This window comes from Aulostomus chinensis, chromosome 15, assembly GCF_037954235.1.
Source record: "Aulostomus chinensis isolate RoL2024-O1b breed Wild chromosome 15, RoL_Achi_v1.0, whole genome shotgun sequence".
NCBI lineage: Eukaryota > Metazoa > Chordata > Actinopteri > Syngnathiformes > Aulostomidae > Aulostomus > Aulostomus chinensis.
Window position 1 is genome coordinate 4035906 of NC_141334.1, and position 19125 is coordinate 4055030.

Genomic DNA, 19125 nt, shown 5'->3' on the forward strand with positions numbered 1-19125 from the left:
ATTCACGACGCATCACAAACACGCTGATGGCGCATCAGAAGCATCACACAGCAACGCTGGGTTTGTTTCCATCAGCCCAGCGATCGCTGAATGACAAGCCTCATCGACTCATAGTGGATATTCAGCTCTAATGAAGCACCACTGTGTGTGGGACTGCTGACTGTTTGGTGCTTCATACTTGTTGTTAAAACTTTTTTTTCCCTTTTTATCATCCATGAACTGAATCGCCACATTTGGACCCAAACTGATCCCTGACCAGCAAACTAAGCACCTTCTGCACACATTCAGTTGTATCTGCAGCTCTCCAGCAAAGTCTGAATTCCTCTCCTCCTGGGGACTGAGGCTTGAAATGCAATGTCTTACTTTTATGAATGACTAACAGAGCTTTTTATTGTGCCCGTCCATCATCACACTTTCCTATCTCAATGTCCCCGATGGTCCTCTAACTTTGCATTCTGCCGACATGAGCCTCTCGTTGTGACCTTAGCTTGACCGAACACAACAGTCTACTAAAAATGTCATCAGTTTAGTATTTTAGGGCTAAGCTAGGATCATTTGGAACAAGAGGGTGCTTGGCGAGAGCGTACGTTCCTCAACCTGAGCCTGGTGAGGTCACGCATAGATGCCATTTGGAAAAGGGCAGATAAGGGTCCAAAAAAATTTCAAGGCAGGTGATTGGATGAACCATCCAACTGTAACTTTGACAAACCAGCTTAGAAAGCCAAAGCCAGTTGGTATCTTTTCCGTTGAAGCCTTCCGTGATGTTCCTTGCTATTCTAGAGAAAACTTTCAGGAGCAGCCATTGTTTCGAAGGAAGAATCCTCTCACATTCGTCAGACCTGACGCACACCCGTCAAACGTATAACGTGACACCACCTCACAAGTACACCTCACCCTCAGGTCTACCAACGTTATTTGCGCCCCACGTGTCAAGCATCATTCTGGTAGGTTTGATGCATTTGTAACATAAGGCAAGCTGGGAATGAAAGAATTCTTTATTAAGACAAATTGATATTTGCTATATCCTGCAATGAAAAAGAAAACAACCTCAGTGATGAGTCACTGGCCTGACTGGTCAACATTCTATTTTCCTAAATATTTATGCCTGCTGACAGTCACAAATCCTGGGCCGTTATTCCTTCTTTCACATAAATGTCAGCCGGGCAAAATGAGATTTTCTGAGACCTGAGGATGAACTCTAATTCAACTTTCCTGTGTGTTTGAATATAAATGAGAGAGCAGGAAAGGAAAGAAGGGCGCCAAGGTTCAAGGCTCTGAATTTTTTTTTTCCCAGACAAATTCAGTGCTAACTTCCGTGTGACTTTTGAAACTTTCACTTGGGGTTCTGAGAGTCGTCAAAACTGAGAATTTGTTGCTAATCCCACTTTTGCTGCCATGCCAGAAGAGGGGATGATGACAGTTGTAATGAAGCTTCAAACCTGCTTGGACTCTTAGACGGTGCAGGAACGTAGTTACTGTGCTGAAGAGCTTTGTAATCCCAGCGTTCCAGTTGATCCCAGACAGGTTGGATGGAGTTGAGTTCTACGACACAGAGCTGAGAAAACCTCTCTGTACGGACCTGACTTTGCCCGCACCAGAATCATGTTGACGAAGGATCTCGTCTCGACCTCAACGCCTTTTTAATCATGTAAAATCCAAATATCAGGTGTCTCCTCCCTCTCACTGGATGGAACAGCCGGTCACTGCGCTTCTGCTTGTCTTGCATTGGGTTTGAGAACCTTTTGGATTTCTCGGTCTTCCTTCAAGTTCTCCGAAGTAATCTTGCTCTTCAGCGTGGTCTCGGTGTGTCATATAACGCTCAACTTGTCACACATCGGGGAGAGGCGACGGCGGAGAAAACCCTCCTCATGTTGTTGCACCTTAGAGCCATTTACTCGATGACATAAACCCTGTTAATGTTTCGGGGCTCTATCGTCTGCAAATTTTAAGATCGAGCAGTCGGCACACAATCAGTATTCCCCTCCACCCATGATCGGTGATGAGAGGGACCGGGCTATTAAGTTCCCACAGTGTCCAGTCAGAAATCCATTAAGAAGGTTGTTTTTTTTTGTTTTTTTTTTATTTTATTGGATACTGGAGACATTAGCAAGAAAAGAAGGAAACCTAATTTTCTTTACTCGCATTTGTTTTTTATGGTGTCCACTCGTTCGTCCTTTTCTTCCTCTCTGTATTTCGTCCTCATCCTCTTTCAGCTATTTTGCAAGCGTGATGAGGCAGAGTGTTTGCACATGAGAGCAAATATTACATTAGCCAAATGACAAACAAAGAGCATCATTAGCAAAGCCACATAATACAGATGGGTTGCACATAAGTGGGCTTTTAAAGCTCTCTCACTGTCTGGATTTGCTGACTGGCTGCTTCCCCCCCAAATTGACTGAACTCATAAAGCGGTTTGTTCTAGCTACTGGAAATGTGTTTTGTTTTTTTTTCTCTCTTTTAGTTTTTTTCTCCTGATTTTGTATAACCTTGTGCTGAAGCGATTTGCTCTTTTAGGCACAGGAACATAAAACCAGTGATTTTGTTCAAGAAGGGATGGCTCACAGTCAGTGACACGTAATCAAGTTTATTGTTTATTTTGCAGCGGAGGATGCTTCCCTTCTAGATTCTGCAAAGTTTCATGTCGTGTCAAGCCACTGGAAAAGGACTTGCTCATTAGGCGTGTTTCCTTCAGCTGGTTTGGGGCAACAACAACAACAACTTGAATCAAAATGTGTGTTGCTCCCATTTCTCATCAAGAGCAAGACACGGATTTTTGCCAAATCGGTTCGAAACGGCAAAATTTGAAAAAACAGTTGGTCTTTTGTGATGTGATGACTCAAAATATGCCGGCGGAAACCCCACGGTCTCGCAGTTTTTCTGTTACCCTGAACAGTCTGTTTAGCCTTCAGAGGAGAGGCGGAGGGCTGGGAAGTGGCGATTGCTTCACTGGAGCTCAAAGTTGTAACGTAAGCAAACAAAATGGAGCACAGTTTCTGGGAGGGCTGGGGGGGGGGGTGTCAGTAAAGAATGCTTGATCCATTACATCACCTGCCTACAGCAAAATCAACTAGCAGAGGGCAGTGAAAATTCAGATATTTGGCACAAAAATGTTACAATTTACCTCAAACAACTTTGACATTTGAGAATTGCTACCTGCTTTGACATAAACTTCAGAAAACTCAGTCGTCACACAGAGCAATGAGATTATTAATCCTTCCCTAAATCCTCGTCAGTGCAAGTGAAATGTTAAGAGTGAAAAAGTTAAAAGATATACATGGCTTTGAATTGATTCACACAGTGAATGTGTAGGAATTTTATTGCCTACCTTTCCATAAATTATATTCATTTGTGAACCTTTGTCTCCCCCTTGCGGTCAGAGATTGAATCACGCCGTTGCGATGACAACAAACAGTGGCAGCAGGGCGTGAGTCCACTTCGGCAAAGTTAAATATCAAATCAATTTACTAAAGTCGAAAAGCAGCGTTTCTAACAATTCAATGTGAAAATATATTAATAGCGGATAGGAGACATGGTTTAAGCCAACATGGAGGCGTTCAGACAGTGTATGGGGATTTCCTTCGTCCATATTCAGATCAATTAAAGTTTTACTTTCAAATTAACCAGGCAAGTCATCAAGAAGAAATTCTTATTTAAACGAAATGGATAAACATCTAACTGACGTCTAAAAATCTGCATTATTAGCCACGTCTTGTTTTTGTACATTTTATTGTGCCATTTCTAAATATATTGAATCAAAAGCCGCAAAACTATCAAGAAAACAGGTACTATGGCAACAAAACACGTATGCCGAGTTTTCTTAGCTTTTCTGTCAGTCCACGTAGAGTTCGAACACAATGCCTATTTCGAAGAGGGTGGAGGGAAACATTGATCATAAGATCCGAAGGGGTTGTTAAAAATACACGTCACATTCTTGAGTTCGGTAAAGGAAGTATTACACTCACACACAGTGTACTGAAAACGCCAAAAACAAAACTGCGACGCCACAGACGTAGTAATTTGTCAGTGTGAGGGACGGAACCGCCTGAAGATCGATCCACCGTTCAACCAATACGGTTGCATCGGCCGTACCTTAGTCCCGCCTTCATGTAAAACTGACCAATCACGGCCTGGGAGGGAAACTTCCGCTACCGACTCGGAGCATGTCCATTGTACGAGCTTCTCGTCTCTGAAAGAGTACCGCGATTGTTGAGGTGTAGTCTGCTAAACGTGTGAAAGTTTGCTTGATCCGTCGCCACACTCTCTCCTTTTTTTTTTTTTTTTTAAAAAACAACAACTTGGAATCATTTTGACATCGCGCTCGCATGTTGTTGCGTAAGAATTACAGCGGGTCATTGTAACTGTTTCACCAAAGGAATTTGCTCGTCCGCTGCAGATCAGCCACCTTGCTGTCCTACTAGCACCGGAGCTAGCTAACGTTAGCTCCTGTTATATACCTTCCTGTCTGTGCGTGTGGATCTAGATGGAACTCTGCTTAAGGATGTCTTCAGATCAACAGCGCTGCGGTTTGGAGTAATTTGTCTGTTCTTCTTTCAACATCAAGTGGGTGTTAGCACAAGAGCCAGCAGTTGCACCAAACCGAGCTAGCTTGCTAACGCTACCGGATTGTTTCACAAAAGGACGGTGCGTGGTTTGAGAGACTCCACAGCCAAACTAGCGCACGCTTTTCAGACATTTGTCTCAGTTGCTGTTTGGCCTAATCATCGAGGGGCATTACATCATCGCAGAATGAATGGATTCAGCACAGAGGAGGACAGCCACGACGGACCGCCGGCTCCGCCGTTCTATGGACAGAGCTGCTGTCTGATCGAGGACGGCGAGCGCTGCGGCCGGTCAGCTGGCAACGCCTCCTTCAGCAAAAGGATTCAAAAGAGCATATCACAAAAAAAGCTCAAGCTGGACATCGACAAGAGTGTAAGTTCCCAAGTTAAACGCCACTGCACACGTCATTCTACATTCAGGCGGATCAGGGGTGTAAAAAAAAAAGTTAGCTTTTGCAACTGTTCTCTCTTCGGCTAATGCTAGTTAGCTGGTTAGCGTCGGCTAGGACGGGTGAACTAAAGGGCAAGGCGCAGAACTTTATCTAGTTTCTCCGTCCAGCGAGAGTTGTCATATTTGGGTCCGGTACTCAACTCCCACTGAGTGATCAAAGCCCAAGCTAACGTTAGCAATGCTAGCCACTACGTGCGGGACAGCGGATCAGCAGGGTTCAACAGTTTCCTCAAACACGCCTCTGCTGCTCTTCCTAAAATGGCTGTTGCCAGGGAAGCGAACAGAACACCGGCCTCCCTTCTTTTTTTTAAAAAACAAAAAATTGAAATGTTTGTTAAAATAAAGTCACCACAAGTACACTCGTAGTATCCCCCCTTGTCCAGTACTTCCATTACCGAGTGTCATTGAGCTAAACAATTGTCAAAAACTACGTAGCAACCCAAGTAGGCAGCTGTCCAGAGAGCCCCCGCCTCACAGGGGTCTCCTGGTTTGAATATGGTTATCAGACCTGTACTGGCTGCATGTGTAATATATTTTAGATCAATTCAATCTGTCAATGAATATCTATATTTGTCTATATGTCAGATTAGAAGCTTGTCCACCATGATGTCTACACACCAACCAGCAGGCCCCAGTGACATGAACCAGAACAATGTCCAGATGAGAATGGACTGATCTGTGTCGGTCTCCAGTAGACAGGGACGACATGTTTGTGTACCCACAAGAATAACAAGCAAAACCATCTGAGTTTTTACACTAGAGTCTCACTCATAGAGGAAAATTGTTACTGTTACTGAAAGGTTTGAGATTTGCACATTTTATCCAGCAAGATAATCACCAGAAATGAACGCTATCATGATTTATGAAGCATAAATGTTTTTTTTGTGTGTTTTTTTTAAGTAGCTACATTGTGCTATAAACAAGCTAGACCTCAGACGTGGGACTCGAACGTCACAACAAATTTCAGTTTCTGCAACAACCGTCTGGTGTTTGCAACTACTTTTTTTTTTAAAGCTACATTGACATTTTGAAATTCACCAGTGCAGCGTTTATTGTCATGAAACAATACACTAAAATATCTTAGCTGGAGTAAAAATCAGAACTTATTTGAAGTATTTCACTGAAAACAAATCTTTATACTGTAATACTGATACTGATGAGGGACTTGTATGCTAACTAACCAACTGCTACACACAAAGGGAGGTTCCCGTGTTTTCCATCAAGTATTTACAGCCTAAACTTGTGTTTCCCATCATGAGACGGGCCCGTCTACCAGCAGATGGGGGAACGCCACAAACAAATCCGTAACTGAAGTTTCAGTCCTGTCCTGGGACGGAGAGACCCTGTGTGGATGGTCATGCAGAGCTGCAGCTCAAACCGTCCGTTTGTATTAAGCACACATGCTGCACATTCTTAAATAAATTTGTCTTTAATCAACTCGCTGACAGGGAGCAGGTTGCACTGTGCGCTAGAGTGGGAGTGACCAGGGAGCCGTCTGACTTCCATCCAACCCCCCAGCACACAGCATTGTTGTTCTCCAACGTCTTGTCGAATGCGCCGTCTTTGTTGTGTTCTGGGTCATTTATCTGTTCTTATTGGCCTGTAAAGCAGCAGCTGGCGTTGGCGCGCCGGCAGGACATCCCGAGTGTTTCCTCTGCTCTGGTCTTTGCCCACAAGGTTTGAGGTTTTCCAGAGCTACTGGCTGCTGGGGCTCATGTGACAAGTCACATGTTTTCAGCACGGCTCAGAGGAATGACATGCACATGAAGTCACAGCATTCCAGGCATCTAACTGTGGCAGCGCGTGCACAGCCACAGAAAACTGCTGGCTTTTGACGTCACAGACAACTTGGCGATTTGAATCATGGGCCAGATGCACCTGATCCCAGTGTTACATTTCCTCACACCTTTTGAAGAGTCAGTGTTGAGGGAAAATAGAGCAAAATGGTCTTTTTTGTCCCCTCTCTCTGTTCATGTTTACTTGAAGGATGGATGCCTCGACCTGTAGTTGAATGGAATAAGTACTGCCATCAGTTCTTCACTGGGTCAGAGACTGGCAGGAGCACCAAAGTGACCGCGTGTCATTTCCTCAGAGAGCTGGTGTGAGCAGGGACGTCTGCTGCTGGCAGGACATCTTGGCCAATGAGTGTCTGAAGTCAGAACACAACTGAGTAGTTTGTCTCTTTCTCTTATCTACATGAAACGCATCCATTTCTTGGTCGGCACTGTTGCTGCTGACATCATCGTGTGAGACTGTCCTTTATTTGAAAACTCTCTCTCGTGGAGACGGCAGCATCACACTTAGCTTTGTCAGAGTCTGAGGACAGAAGGTCCACATGCCTCACATACTCGGCTTGGCCTTCATGTTGCTCCTGTCCCAGTTTAATTTTGGCTTTTGTCGTCCTCCCAGACAGATGTCCCTTCAGTTTTTTTTAAGTGGATGTTAGAGTTTGTGTTCACTGCTTTGTCACTTGACTGCCTGGCACCCACAAACCGCGCAGCACTTCTGCGAGGGCTCCTTTCAAACAGCACAGAGGCTGCAGGACATGCGTCACCTTCCGTCAGGACCTGAGGCACCTTTTTTTTTAACTGTCCATGACGCCTTCCACTCCCCCTCCCAGTCATAGGCACTTGTTTGAACTTTTTAATGTACTGCATTGTAATCCTCTGGCAAGATTATTTGCTTCATATCTCTAATTTATTAGGCTGTTCAGATCGCCTGTGATGGGAGCCGTGCTGCCGCAGGCTATTTCGCTGCAGGCTGTGAGCAGCACGCTGCATCAAGTCTCCACCACAGCTTCCCAGTTGCCAACCATTCACGGCTTGTCAACGAAGGAGGCGCACAGTGAAATATGGCATTTTAGCGTCATAGCCAAAAGTTAGGGCCAGCCTGTGAATGTGTAACCTGTGTGCATGCTACATTTGCCGATGCCATTAAGCAATAAAGTTTGCTTCATACCTGGGAAGCTGTTAATAATCCCATACAGATCAACACCGCCACTCAAATCCATTTCTATTTGATTTTCTTTCATCAATTGTTGTAACTGTTCTAAAAGGAAAATGATTCACCATTTTCAGTTGCAGGCTGCTTTCAGTTTTCATGGGCGAGGGTTGCACTGGCCAGTGAGTGATCCTGAAGCCGAGCTCTTCCACACAGTGGATTATTCCTTTAATTCTTGTTATTATCTTTGCAGGTGCGTCACTTATACATCTGCGACTTCCACAAGAATTTCATCCAGAGTGTCCGCAACAAGAGGAAGAGGAAGACCAGTGACGATGGAGGAGAGTCCCCGGATCATGACGTGGAGGTGCCTGAGGTAACGTGGCTGGATAGAAGAAGGGACCCCACCTCAACCTAAGCAGATCAGATCACTAGTGTTCGGACGAAGAGAACAAATGATGCCACCAAAGTTGTTTTTTAAAACTAAATACCCTAACAGTCTGTACCCAGTTACACACAAACAAATGTGCTTCAGTACTTTTGTTTTACTGTATTGAGATGAGCTGATTCGCCCAAGTATGTTAAATTTCATTGCCATAAAGGAGACCGAAGCTGCAGGGAGGGACTGACTCCATCTCTGCCTCTGCCGTGTTTTCAGGTCGACCTTTTCCAGCTGCAGGTCAATACGTTGAGACGCTACAAGCGACACTACAAGCTTCAGACCAGACCCGGACTCAACAAGGCCCAGCTGGCAGAGGTACCGACACACTGATGACAGAATTGTGGACGTGGTGTCAGCTTGGTAACGCCGCCAACCTAATGAAGGGCTTAAAACACAAGCGTCTGTGAATGTGAAGTGGTGCCGCGTGTTGAGAAACGTAGGGACACTCATGACGACTAAAAAAAAAAAACGAGGGACATTTTATCTGAGGGCAGTCAGCGTTGCCTTTAAGCATTTCTGCTGGACTCTGATGTTGGACCACCCAGTTGCCCACTGGTGGGTTCACTGGAAGCTCAACATGCAAGGAATGTTAGCCAGGAGTGCTTTGATTTTATATGCATAAGTTCAGGATGAATGCTGTTAGATCAGACACCTTATTAAACTGCTGGTTGTGGCGCTGATACACGGGATAGCTGTCATTTAAATAAACTTGCATTAGTTGGAGACTTTACTGTGATCTAAAAGGCTCCGGTACTGACGACAAATACAGTATCAGTTGGTGAATGTATCCGAGTTCTTCCCAGTTAGCTCAGTTACCAGTGGCAACTACTGGACAAGGGAAATCGATTCTTATTCGCTGAGCTAAGCTGCCACGGGACGTTTGCGCTGCTGATCAGATCAAGTTAAACATGACAGAAAACAGTGGTTAGCCTTGCATGCTGTGTTCAGTGCATCTGCAGACGCCTCGCTCGATTACCTGGATGTGCCTGATGGAATTTCAAGAACTGAATTCATATTAAAATGATGTGATTCCGTCCTTGTACCATCTGGGTAACTGATCTGATTGTGGTCTTTTGGCACCGTCGGGTGTTTTGAAGGCCTTTGAGCCGCCCTCATTAGGTTCTCCCAGCCTGCAGCTCCATATTACTCATTTACTGTGATATACGTAGTGTTGCACGTCTTATTCCGCAGTAATTGGTCACAGAAAGATTGTTAGACCCATTTGCCAAATTGACAGGTGGACTTCATGCAGCTGGCTCAGCCCTCGTCGTTACAAAAACCTCCTGTGTGCAGCGCCCTCAGCCAGCCGGCGAGAGGGGGCGGGGGATCAGACGTGAGCACTGGATGAATGAAACCGGCTCTAAGTTGAATGTTTCCCCAGGCTTTTAGTCGGGTTCAGGACATCCTTTTAACGAGCCTGCCACGTCATAAATAAAGCAGCAGTCACCACTGCACGAGCAGTCACAGCTGTCCCAGTGTCCAGTCACGTTCAGGGAGCGCTGAATGCTGAGAGCTGCTCTGAGGGGGGGGTGTCCTCGCGGAAAAAGTTGAATTGATACATCAGACAGACTTGCGTAAGGTTTCAGATGATTAAACATATCTTATTGGTTTGACTTTCTCATCTTCTTCCAGCTATTTTTCTTCCAGCTGGACATTAAACACTACTTTGGGGGTTGTGGGTCTAACTGAGACCCGGAGGGTTGGGATCTTTGGTGTAGTACTGGAATGTGTGAGGGAATCCCACTCTGGAATCCTACCAGAACTTTAGCTGCATTTTTGTGACATCTACTGCAGCCAAACTGCCTTCATGGTCCAGCTCCCATCGGCTTACGGCAGTCACATGACAAATGTTTCGGATCAATGGAATTTCCAGCGTAGATTGTCGGAGTGTAACATGGGCGTGCGTCTTGTTATGGTCGTAAACTGGAAGATAAATGCAATATTTAACTAACTCATAAACTCTTTATTTGACATATTCTTATCTAGAAGAAGGTCAGTATTCGAATAATTGCCGTCTGTGTAAAGAAGCCGGTGACAAAGACTTTCTGTGTCCTCCGCAGACGGTGAGTCGTCACTTCAGGAACATTCCGGTGAACGAGAAGGAAACACTGACCTACTTTATTTACATGGTGAAGAGCAGCAAGAGTCGCTTGGACCAGAAAGGCGACGGTGGTAAACCGCTGGACTGAATGTCATCAACCGTAGCTCCTCCCACATCTCCATCACTGGCCCGCTCCTCTGCCAGACCAAAACACACTCTTGTTATCGTTGGAGGACTTTTAAGAGAACGTGGTGAGAATTCAGGTTGTTTCATGCAGTCACAGTGATCCATCCTTCTCCAGTGCATTTCCTCTTCCTGTCCTCCACAAAAACCAGGTCCCTAGAGACTGCTGAGCACTCGGACTCACTCCGCGGGGTTTTACGTTGTCGTGCTGTAATATATCTCTATGTACAAAAGAACAGCGTCTATTCTCTACTTGGTTGATTGCAATGTACAAAATAGCTGCCTTACGAGTAAAAACAAAACACGTTTTGAAATGGGGTTAGATTTTCTTTGCTGAGTTAACCGTTGGAACGCTTGTGCCAAACAGAAAAGTGTGCTGGTATTGAATGTTGCCGAGTGGGGTTTGGGTTTTTTTTTTCGTACATTAATTTTGGGGAAATCAGATCTAGTTCATCAGCCCTTTGTATCGCTTCTGTCCCTCCAAAAAAAAAAGGAAGCAGGAAACATTTCTGAAAGTTGGAAGCGCTGTTATGCAACTACATGCAGCAGTTTGATTCTGTCAAACAACTTTTTGTTCCTTGAAACTGTCTGTCAGCTTAAATCAAGTTCCTGGATCCTGGCATCTCGCCAGTCTGACACCGTCATCGTCTCGGTGTACGTGACACTTCCTCTTCACCCTCAACGTGCCAGTCGTACTTCGAAATGTCATCTACTGTTACTCACCGTGAATTCTCTGAAAATGGCCTGCTGGCTTCTCACATCCAGACGTTACACAGACGTCGTCCCGGGGAGCTGGGAGGCTGAAGCCCAGTCCAGTTTCTTGTCTGACTGATTTCCCGCTCTCTCACAGCAGCTTGAAGTATTGGCTTCGGAATAATCTTGATTGTGCACCAATTTAATGAAGAGAATGGCAGCTCTTAACTTCCTGATTCTCCCCCCAAACGCTTGCTCTTGTTCTTTGGTGTATCAGGAACAATTATTCCTAAACTCTGGTGGTCGTGTCAAATGGACTTGAGAGCTTAATGAACCACGAGTCTTCCCCAAACCCTTCTCTGTCCCAGGACTGTCAAAACCACTTGTGCCCCCTCAACTTATACGACAGTTCAGTGCTCCTCCTGCTTCAGGATCAGAACTCAATGCTGTATTTACCACTTGTGTCAGCAGAGGTCGCTGCTGCTCAGCAAACGCTACATAATCTTACTTTAAAATGAGTTCAGATCTTTTGGCTCCTTCCTCCAACTGCATGTGATGGTGAGTGTTGCATACAGGTGGACGTATACAGGTTTATTTTCTCTGTGCAGGTGTTGGTAGCTACTTTAGTTTCCGTGTAATCACATTTCTCCTTAGTTGAGCAGTAACAAGTTGTATAAAGTTGTGTTTACGTAATGTGATTTTGATTTGTCCCTTTTTTTTTCTATTCCCCCCCCCCCCCCCCCCACCTGAAATGTGGAACGTGAGTGTGTGTGAGTGACGGGTGCCAGAGTTCTGATTGGTGTTGATGTGAACTCTGGGTTTGATGTTTTACACTCGAAGAGATGGGGTCGACGCGTCAGCTGACTCTCAAGGACACAGTTTTAAAACAGGAGCGCGTCTTCATGGTTCATCTTGGAAAGTTGAGTCTGCAGTTGCAGAGTTGAAGACCAGCAGGTGCAGTTTTCTGAAGGCTGAATGACAACATTTTGTAGAAGTTGGCTCATGACGTCTGTTCGTCTTTAAACTTCACCTGCCACTTAATCAGGTTCTGTGTCTACAAAGATAACGTCCTGAGCCTAGAATGTTCTCACACAAGGGCTCTTTTTAGCCCTCAAGTTAGTCTTACAGAAAGGAAGGAAAACCTGATGGTTATTGGTAAAGCTTGGTTTGTAATTTGACATTTGGTCTACCTGGAGCATATGCGTATATAAATGTATGCATTTTAAAACACCTAAAACAGTTCAGACCAGAGGAGAAGGTTTGGACTCGTCACAGCTGTGCTGGTCGGGGTTGCAGAGTTTCGTCCCTAAGCGTCGACCCGTCGCTGTGGCCCGTGGCTTCTGATCTGAACCCAAAACTATAAACCAAGCTTAACTCCTCAATCCTGACATCTACTTGTGTGCTCGTTGTAACTGTCAATCCCTCAGGATTGAAGAGACTCGCTGTTTCAAGAGGTCTGTGACTGGGAGAAAGTGTAGATTTGAATGGCCATCAGGATTACTGCCTGCCTGTGAGACTAAATTTAGGGCTTAACGTCCGATGTCTGATGTGCGCTGGAGAGCGTTTCATGAACGACTGCTCAGTTGACCGTGGGAGAGGTAACCTGCGTTATTGAGGCTGTATTTCGCAGTGGCGTTGCATTACGTTGAGGGGTTCCTAATATTTTGACCATCCTGTTATTGTTATTACATGTATTACATGTATTTCACTCCAGTACACACACACACACCCCTCCACCCAATACGCCCTCTCTGAGTCAACAGGAAGAATGAAGGGTCATGTGACTATTTGTCTGCCTGGCTGGAATATTCCACCTCCCTCATGTCATGAAGCTCCAACTTTGAATCTAATTTGACAGTAAAAGTGGTTTCACACCACAACCGGATTTGCTGTCTCGGCACATTTCTGCTGATCTCACGAAGGCCTCCACGACAGACGCCGATGGCCGACTGGGTTTAGTTACACCTGCAACAAATGAACTGCTAGCCTGTAAATAACGGTTCAGTTTAGGAAAGGACTGCAGTCCAAATTAGAGTCTAAATCCTCATCTCCCGATCGTGGAGAGGAAGAATGTCGTTTCTGCTGTATTTGCTGATTCTGGTCTTTCATATTTCAGTATGAAGTTGCGCGCTGTGATGGGAAACGACCAGTTGCCTCTTAGCAGGCAGAGCCAGTCCGCCTCTGAGTTTGACACTTGTAGTAATTAAGGATTTGCTGGGGGCTAACGGTTACACAGTAACTCCCGCCTGTCTTTAAGGAGGTAAATGTATGGATTCATTGTACACACTCTTTGGTTTTAGTTGGGCTCTATTTTTTTTCTGTCGCTCTGTATTTAAGTTTGTCCACCACACTGATTTTCTTTTTTTTTTTTCTCCTCCCATTTTCTGATATATTTTGCTTGTAGGTTATTAGTCATGTAGATAACACCCATCTCTATTAACATATAGGCAGGGCCACATTACCATAATTGTTGTATTAGAGAATACATATTTAAATATTGCTGCTTATGGCTCCTAACAACAATAATAAATGTATTGTACAGGCAGAAGCAACCGTCTCTGTTCATGATGTCAACACAGATGAGATTGAAGCACTGCAAGACTCCTCTGCGGGGTTCATCCGGTCATGAAATGGCGACTTCCAGGCTTAGAAAAGAAGAAGAAGAAGAAGAAGAAGAAGGCAAAACGTTCTGGAAAATCACAGAAATTTCTTGAGCCAATCCTTGTGTATCTTAACGTGTTTTTAGTGAAGTTTGAGGAAAAAGCTTGCAGCTATCAGACCACAAAGGTGTGAAGCATCAAAATTGTGGTGAAGGCGTTTTTGTTTTTGGTTAAACTGGTTCAAGGACCTGGTTAGTGACTCAGCTGAAGTGGGTCCTCCACGTTTCATCCACGGTGGAGATCTGTGAGAATGCTGAGGCCGCGTTTATGTACAAATGAAAGCAGTGCCATGTTTCTGCATTAGGACGCTCAATTGTGAAGAGTCTACTGTGACTAGTACTACAGTTATGAAGTACTCCCACGCTTGTAGTAAACCGTAGGCTACAATGCTCCTCTGACTGAACGAAGCATTTAACAAAACAGTAACAAACTGAGATCTGGGCTTCTGAAAACAGATCATCCCATTTAATGCAAGTCCAGCACCAAACACCTGCAGGTCTCCTTTTTGAGAGCTTTTACTTCAGTTGCAGCTCTCTAGTCGGCCGCGAGATGGCAGCACAGGCGAGTTGAATGACAGCAGGCAACATGTGCCGCGCACCTGAAACTGCTGGAGGAGCAAAATGTATCCAGGGAAAATTACAAGTATTTTAAAAAATGTGTCCTCGGCCGAACATTTGAATATCTTTCACATGTTGTCAGAGCAGATGTCACTTTTTGCTGGAGCACTATTTTTTTTTTTTTTGGGGGGGGGGGGGGGGGACTAAAATATTTTAAAACTACTGAGCATTTTTCACGACATGTGTCATCAAACAAGTGTGGAGGAATCAAACGAAGCCGTCAATCATAGCGGCTTCGTGAGCCCTGGATTCTGAGTATGAAATATATATATATAAAAAAAACCATAGGCCTGTACATATTTTAATGAATCGCACGTTCTCTACAAACAGGCCATCAGAGAGAACCTGGGGTAGCGACTCTGACATCTTCGATTAAATCAGAACGTTGCAAAGCAGAGAAATGGGAAGTAAATCAGCAACTAACATGACAAACACCAAAATTCTGTGACATTAAAAAAAGGAAATAAAGTACCATCATTAAATACGTGATTAATTAGGTTATTATTCGGGTTTGTTTTTTTTTGTTTTTTTTTTTACACAAGCAAAACCACCACGTAGCTGCAGTGTCTTAAAATAATTCATTTATTTACGCAAGTATATTTTAACTTCACATCTAAATGTACACTTCCATCAAAGGTGTCGCACAGTAAAATACACCTTCTAATCCAACAGTGTTTTTTTTGTTTGGGTTTTTTTTTTGGTGTTTTTTTTTTTTGTTTGTCTTTTTTAGGCGTCGGAGTGAAAGCTGCTGCGCGTTAAACTGAACATTCGGAGTCTTCTCCAACGGGACAGTGACGATTTTTTGAGGTAGATTCAGTAAATTCATTCTCTCTCTCTCTCTCTCTCTCTCTCTCTCTCTCTCTCTCTCTCTCTCTCTCTCTCTCCCCAAGAAACGACGATCAACGACAGGGTGAAGGTTCGACAGTCAGGACGAGAAACACGCGGAGTTCGTTTTAAATATTCTGTCTTTGCCAAATTAATGTGAATGAGGAATTACATGAAATACAACTAAACAACTGTGCCCCCCCCAACCCCCCCCCCCCCCCTCAAAAAAAACCCTCTTGGGTGTGTTCCCGCGATGAGGACGTGGTTTGGCATTTCACCTTCTGTGTTTCTCCACCCAATTTTTATATGATATCTTAATAAATTAGAGGGGGGAGGGAAAAAAAACCAACAACCAAACAGTAGCCGGTGTTGAATCCTGCAATACAACTCCGATGTCAACCGTGAATGAGGTCACTGCTGATATTAATCTTAGTAATATTCACTTATAATTTCACATCCATGCACTTCATATTTATTATGATTTAACGGTACATTACAGCTGTAAACTTTCCAACCCAGATTGAAAAATGGAGAGTCATAAATGGCTAATAATAATAATTAATAATAATAATAATCAAATAGTGGTCTAGCACGTTTATGGTAAACTTTTTTTGTCTGGCCGGTAAAAACGCTTCTATAATTCATAAAAGTTTACGTCAGAATGTTTCGAAGTTACTGAGATACAGTCGCGCCAATTATCGCTTGTCTGGACACACACACACACACACACACACACACACACACACATAAACCACCCTTCAATAGCTGTCACCTTCACGTCAACAGTTAATCATTTAATTCAGCTTTTAAAAAAATCTGCGCCATAAAAAAAACAAAATTAAAGAATAAAAGAAATTAATTTAACATATAAATAACTTCCACACATTTGCACTGGCGCTCTTCTGTTTTTTTTTTTTTTTTAACTACATTGTTCCTTCCATCTAATCTACTTTAGAGTGATAAATGCCGCAACACCGCATCACCGTGCAGGTGAACACACACCCTTTTTTTTGGGGGGGGGGGGTTGAAGTGGGGGGGCATATGTTTAGACACCATGGCAACACCGGCTCCACAGTAACGAGGGTGGCACCAGCACAAATATCAAACACCTACAGTTAGAAACACGCAGGAGAAACGATCCTCGACAGTGTCCGTCGTGTATCCCTCCGCCGGCCACCTCTCCTCTAGTTCTCCATCCCGCGCATCATTTCGCACTCAGACAGCGGATGCCATCAGTCAGTGGTATTATTTTTTTCATAATTCTAGTTTGAATCCAGAGTCTCTGAGGAAGAGGAGGGAGGGGACGGTGTCACTGGTTGAGCTCCAGAGCCCAGACTTGCTGCGGCCAGCCGGTCCGGCCTTTCACCTTCTTCTCGGCTCCCAAAGCCTCCTGCAGGCCGTCATTCTGTGGGAGAGTGAGACCAAAACACCACATCAGGATCAGCTGGGGAGCCCAAAAATACAGGCACGCAGACCTCAGTTTCCTCTGTGGACTCGAAAATAGATTTTTACTGCATCTTCAACCGTGTCCTGGGATATTTTTAAATATTATTACGCGCCTCTTTTTTTTAAAGAGTTTGAAAAAGAAGGGGGGTTAAAAAAGAAAACTTTGGCACGTGTTTTGTTTCGTTTCTGTATTTAACCTGCACCGAAATATATCGAGAGAAACCGGGACGTTCAGTGAGTGAACGTGAACATCATCAACACAACTGACAGCGATAAAACACGTAACAATACAAAATAAAACCAAAGCAGATGTTGCGTAGTAACCATTGACGTAAAAAGAAAAAAAGACTAATAGTGGTTACACGTGGCTGTGCAGGTTTAATTCGTACTTCCAAATATGTTGATTGAAATATCTGTAAAAAAAACAACAGATTAATAAATGTACTGAGGTTGTAGTGCCGGAAGTGGGGAAAATAATAATTGTGAAGTTTGGATATTGTGATCAGCAGCTGGAGGTAAATTTATTTCTATAGTGACGTCGATGTTGATTAAAGCAACAGAGTTAAACTTGTTATGATCCAGCTGATATTTAGAATTTAGTTCTACATGGGGGGGGGGGCTCAGCGGGGTTATCCTGAAAGTACGCGTCATAGAGTGAAAATCATCAACTGTAATAAACTGACTATAATTTGTTGTTTTAACAGTGTTTTGTTCTTCAGAGTTACAATTAGGGTTTGTTACATTCGGTGTTTGACAGCAGCAGTGAGAACCGTGAGATCCGGGGGTGTCCCTGCAGCACCAGGCCGCTTTCTGGCTCCTGGCACCAGGTTCCCACCTCAAACCAGTCCCAGGCCTCCAGCTGAGTCCCGATCGTCCCACTCACGAGGTGCAGAAAATTCGGGTTTGCGGTAATTTGACTCGGCGTGCAGCCTGGAAGCCTCTCTCTCTCTCTCTCTCTCCCTCTCTCTCTCTCTCTCTCTCTCTCTCTCTCTCTCTCTCTCTCTCTCTCTCTCACACACACACACATACACACACACACACACACACACGACCTCAACTTACCAACTCCCGTTTCCTTTTCAGATCCCGGTTTCAAATTTCTTAATCTCGGCCTTAAAGCCTTCTGTCTCCCCGGAGTCTTTGGCCAGGACGTCCATCAGGTAGGCGATGTAACTCGTCGCCAGGCGTAACGTTTTAATTTTAGACAGTTTGGTGTCTGCGGGGACGTTCGGGATGCACTCCCGCAGCTCCGCGAACGCCGTGTTGATGCTCTCCGTCCGCCGGCGCTCCTTCTTCGGCCCCGACGCTCTCCTTTTCCCCATCCCTACATGAAGACCCTCCAGCCGGGCTTCGTGCGTCCCCCCGGGGGCTAGTTCAGCCGCCGGGTAGGGCGCCTGGATCTGGAAGTCCGGGGGGACCTCGCCGTGGTTCACCACCCAGCTCTGGAAGTAAGGCGCGTCCTGGTGGCACCGCTGGACGAACGGGAAAGGTTCGTGCATCAGGTGGTGGTGATGCTGGTAGCCCCCGATCAGGTTCATGTTGGGCGGGGGTTGGAAAGGGTCGTGGTGGCCGTGTTTCCCCGTCGGTCTCTGCCTGCTGCTGCCGCTGGTCAGCCTACAGAACTCATTCAGCACTCAGGTTTATTCCTGAAACGCGTTAAACTCGCCGCCAACTTTTACATCGTTGTCATTCGTGGAAGAAACTTCAACCGGAGGCCGTAAACGGGTTTATAATTCCAGTCCTTTCCCAGTCGGGGCTCCGCTGGTATCGCCTCCCCCGATGAAGCTGCTCTGATTCGTCCAAAGAAATTTGATCCCCAGATGAAGGTGTAAGGGCCCCCAGGTTTATATGGTTTGGATGTCAGCGTGGAAAGGAAGCAGCCAATGGAGGCGAGCGCCCCGGGATGGGAGGAGAGTCCAGGGAGGGTTTGGAGCAACGCGGTGCCACAGAGTCAAAGCACCGCAACCGTCTGCTTGTTAGGGTTCGTTCGCGGCTGCAGACACGCATACAACAGGGAAGGGGAAAGAAGTGTGTTTTGTTAGTTCTCTAAGTTTTGGAGACATTTTCCCCGCAAGGCCTGGTTCTCACCAGGGATTCTTGTTATTAAGTGGATATAGTATATATGTATTATATCTGTGAATATGAATATATATGTGTGCGTATATGTATTATATGTGTGTGTATATGAATATATATCTGTGTGTATGTATATATATATGTGTGTGTGTGTATATATATATGTATATATGTGTATGTATGTATGTACAT

The 19125-nt window shown here is 44.8% G+C and overlaps 2 protein-coding genes across 2 annotated transcripts; one reads left to right on the top strand and one right to left on the bottom strand.

Moving 5' to 3' along the window:
- Positions 1 to 4152: 4152 nt before the first annotated feature.
- Positions 4153 to 13875, top strand: sap30l (sap30-like). Its single transcript, XM_086227026.1, has 4 exons — positions 4153 to 4932; positions 8204 to 8326; positions 8609 to 8707; positions 10453 to 13875. Exons 1-4 carry the CDS (start codon positions 4747 to 4749, stop codon positions 10579 to 10581), a joined length of 537 nt encoding a protein of 178 aa, XP_086083152.1. The 5' UTR covers positions 4153 to 4746; the 3' UTR covers positions 10582 to 13875.
- Positions 13876 to 14697: 822 nt separating this feature from the next.
- LOC147248357 (heart- and neural crest derivatives-expressed protein 1-like) lies at positions 14698 to 18671 on the bottom strand. The gene is given in 3 exon segments (XM_086227025.1): positions 14698 to 16816; positions 17920 to 17951; positions 17954 to 18671. Coding segments are annotated over 3 exon segments (570 nt in total). The 5' UTR covers positions 18396 to 18671; the 3' UTR covers positions 14698 to 16720.
- Between the last annotated feature and the right edge of the window lie 454 nt (positions 18672 to 19125).

Bases quoted from the DNA above. Each gene is read 5' to 3' on its own strand.
- sap30l (XM_086227026.1), top strand. From the start codon at position 4,747: ATGAATGGATTCAGCACAGAGGAGGACAGCCACGACGGACCGCCGGCT. The intron at 8,327-8,608 runs GTAACGTGGCTG...CCGTGTTTTCAG, and splicing joins ATGACGTGGAGGTGCCTGAG to GTCGACCTTTTCCAGCTGCA. The intron at 8,708-10,452 runs GTACCGACACAC...TGTCCTCCGCAG, and splicing joins ACAAGGCCCAGCTGGCAGAG to ACGGTGAGTCGTCACTTCAG.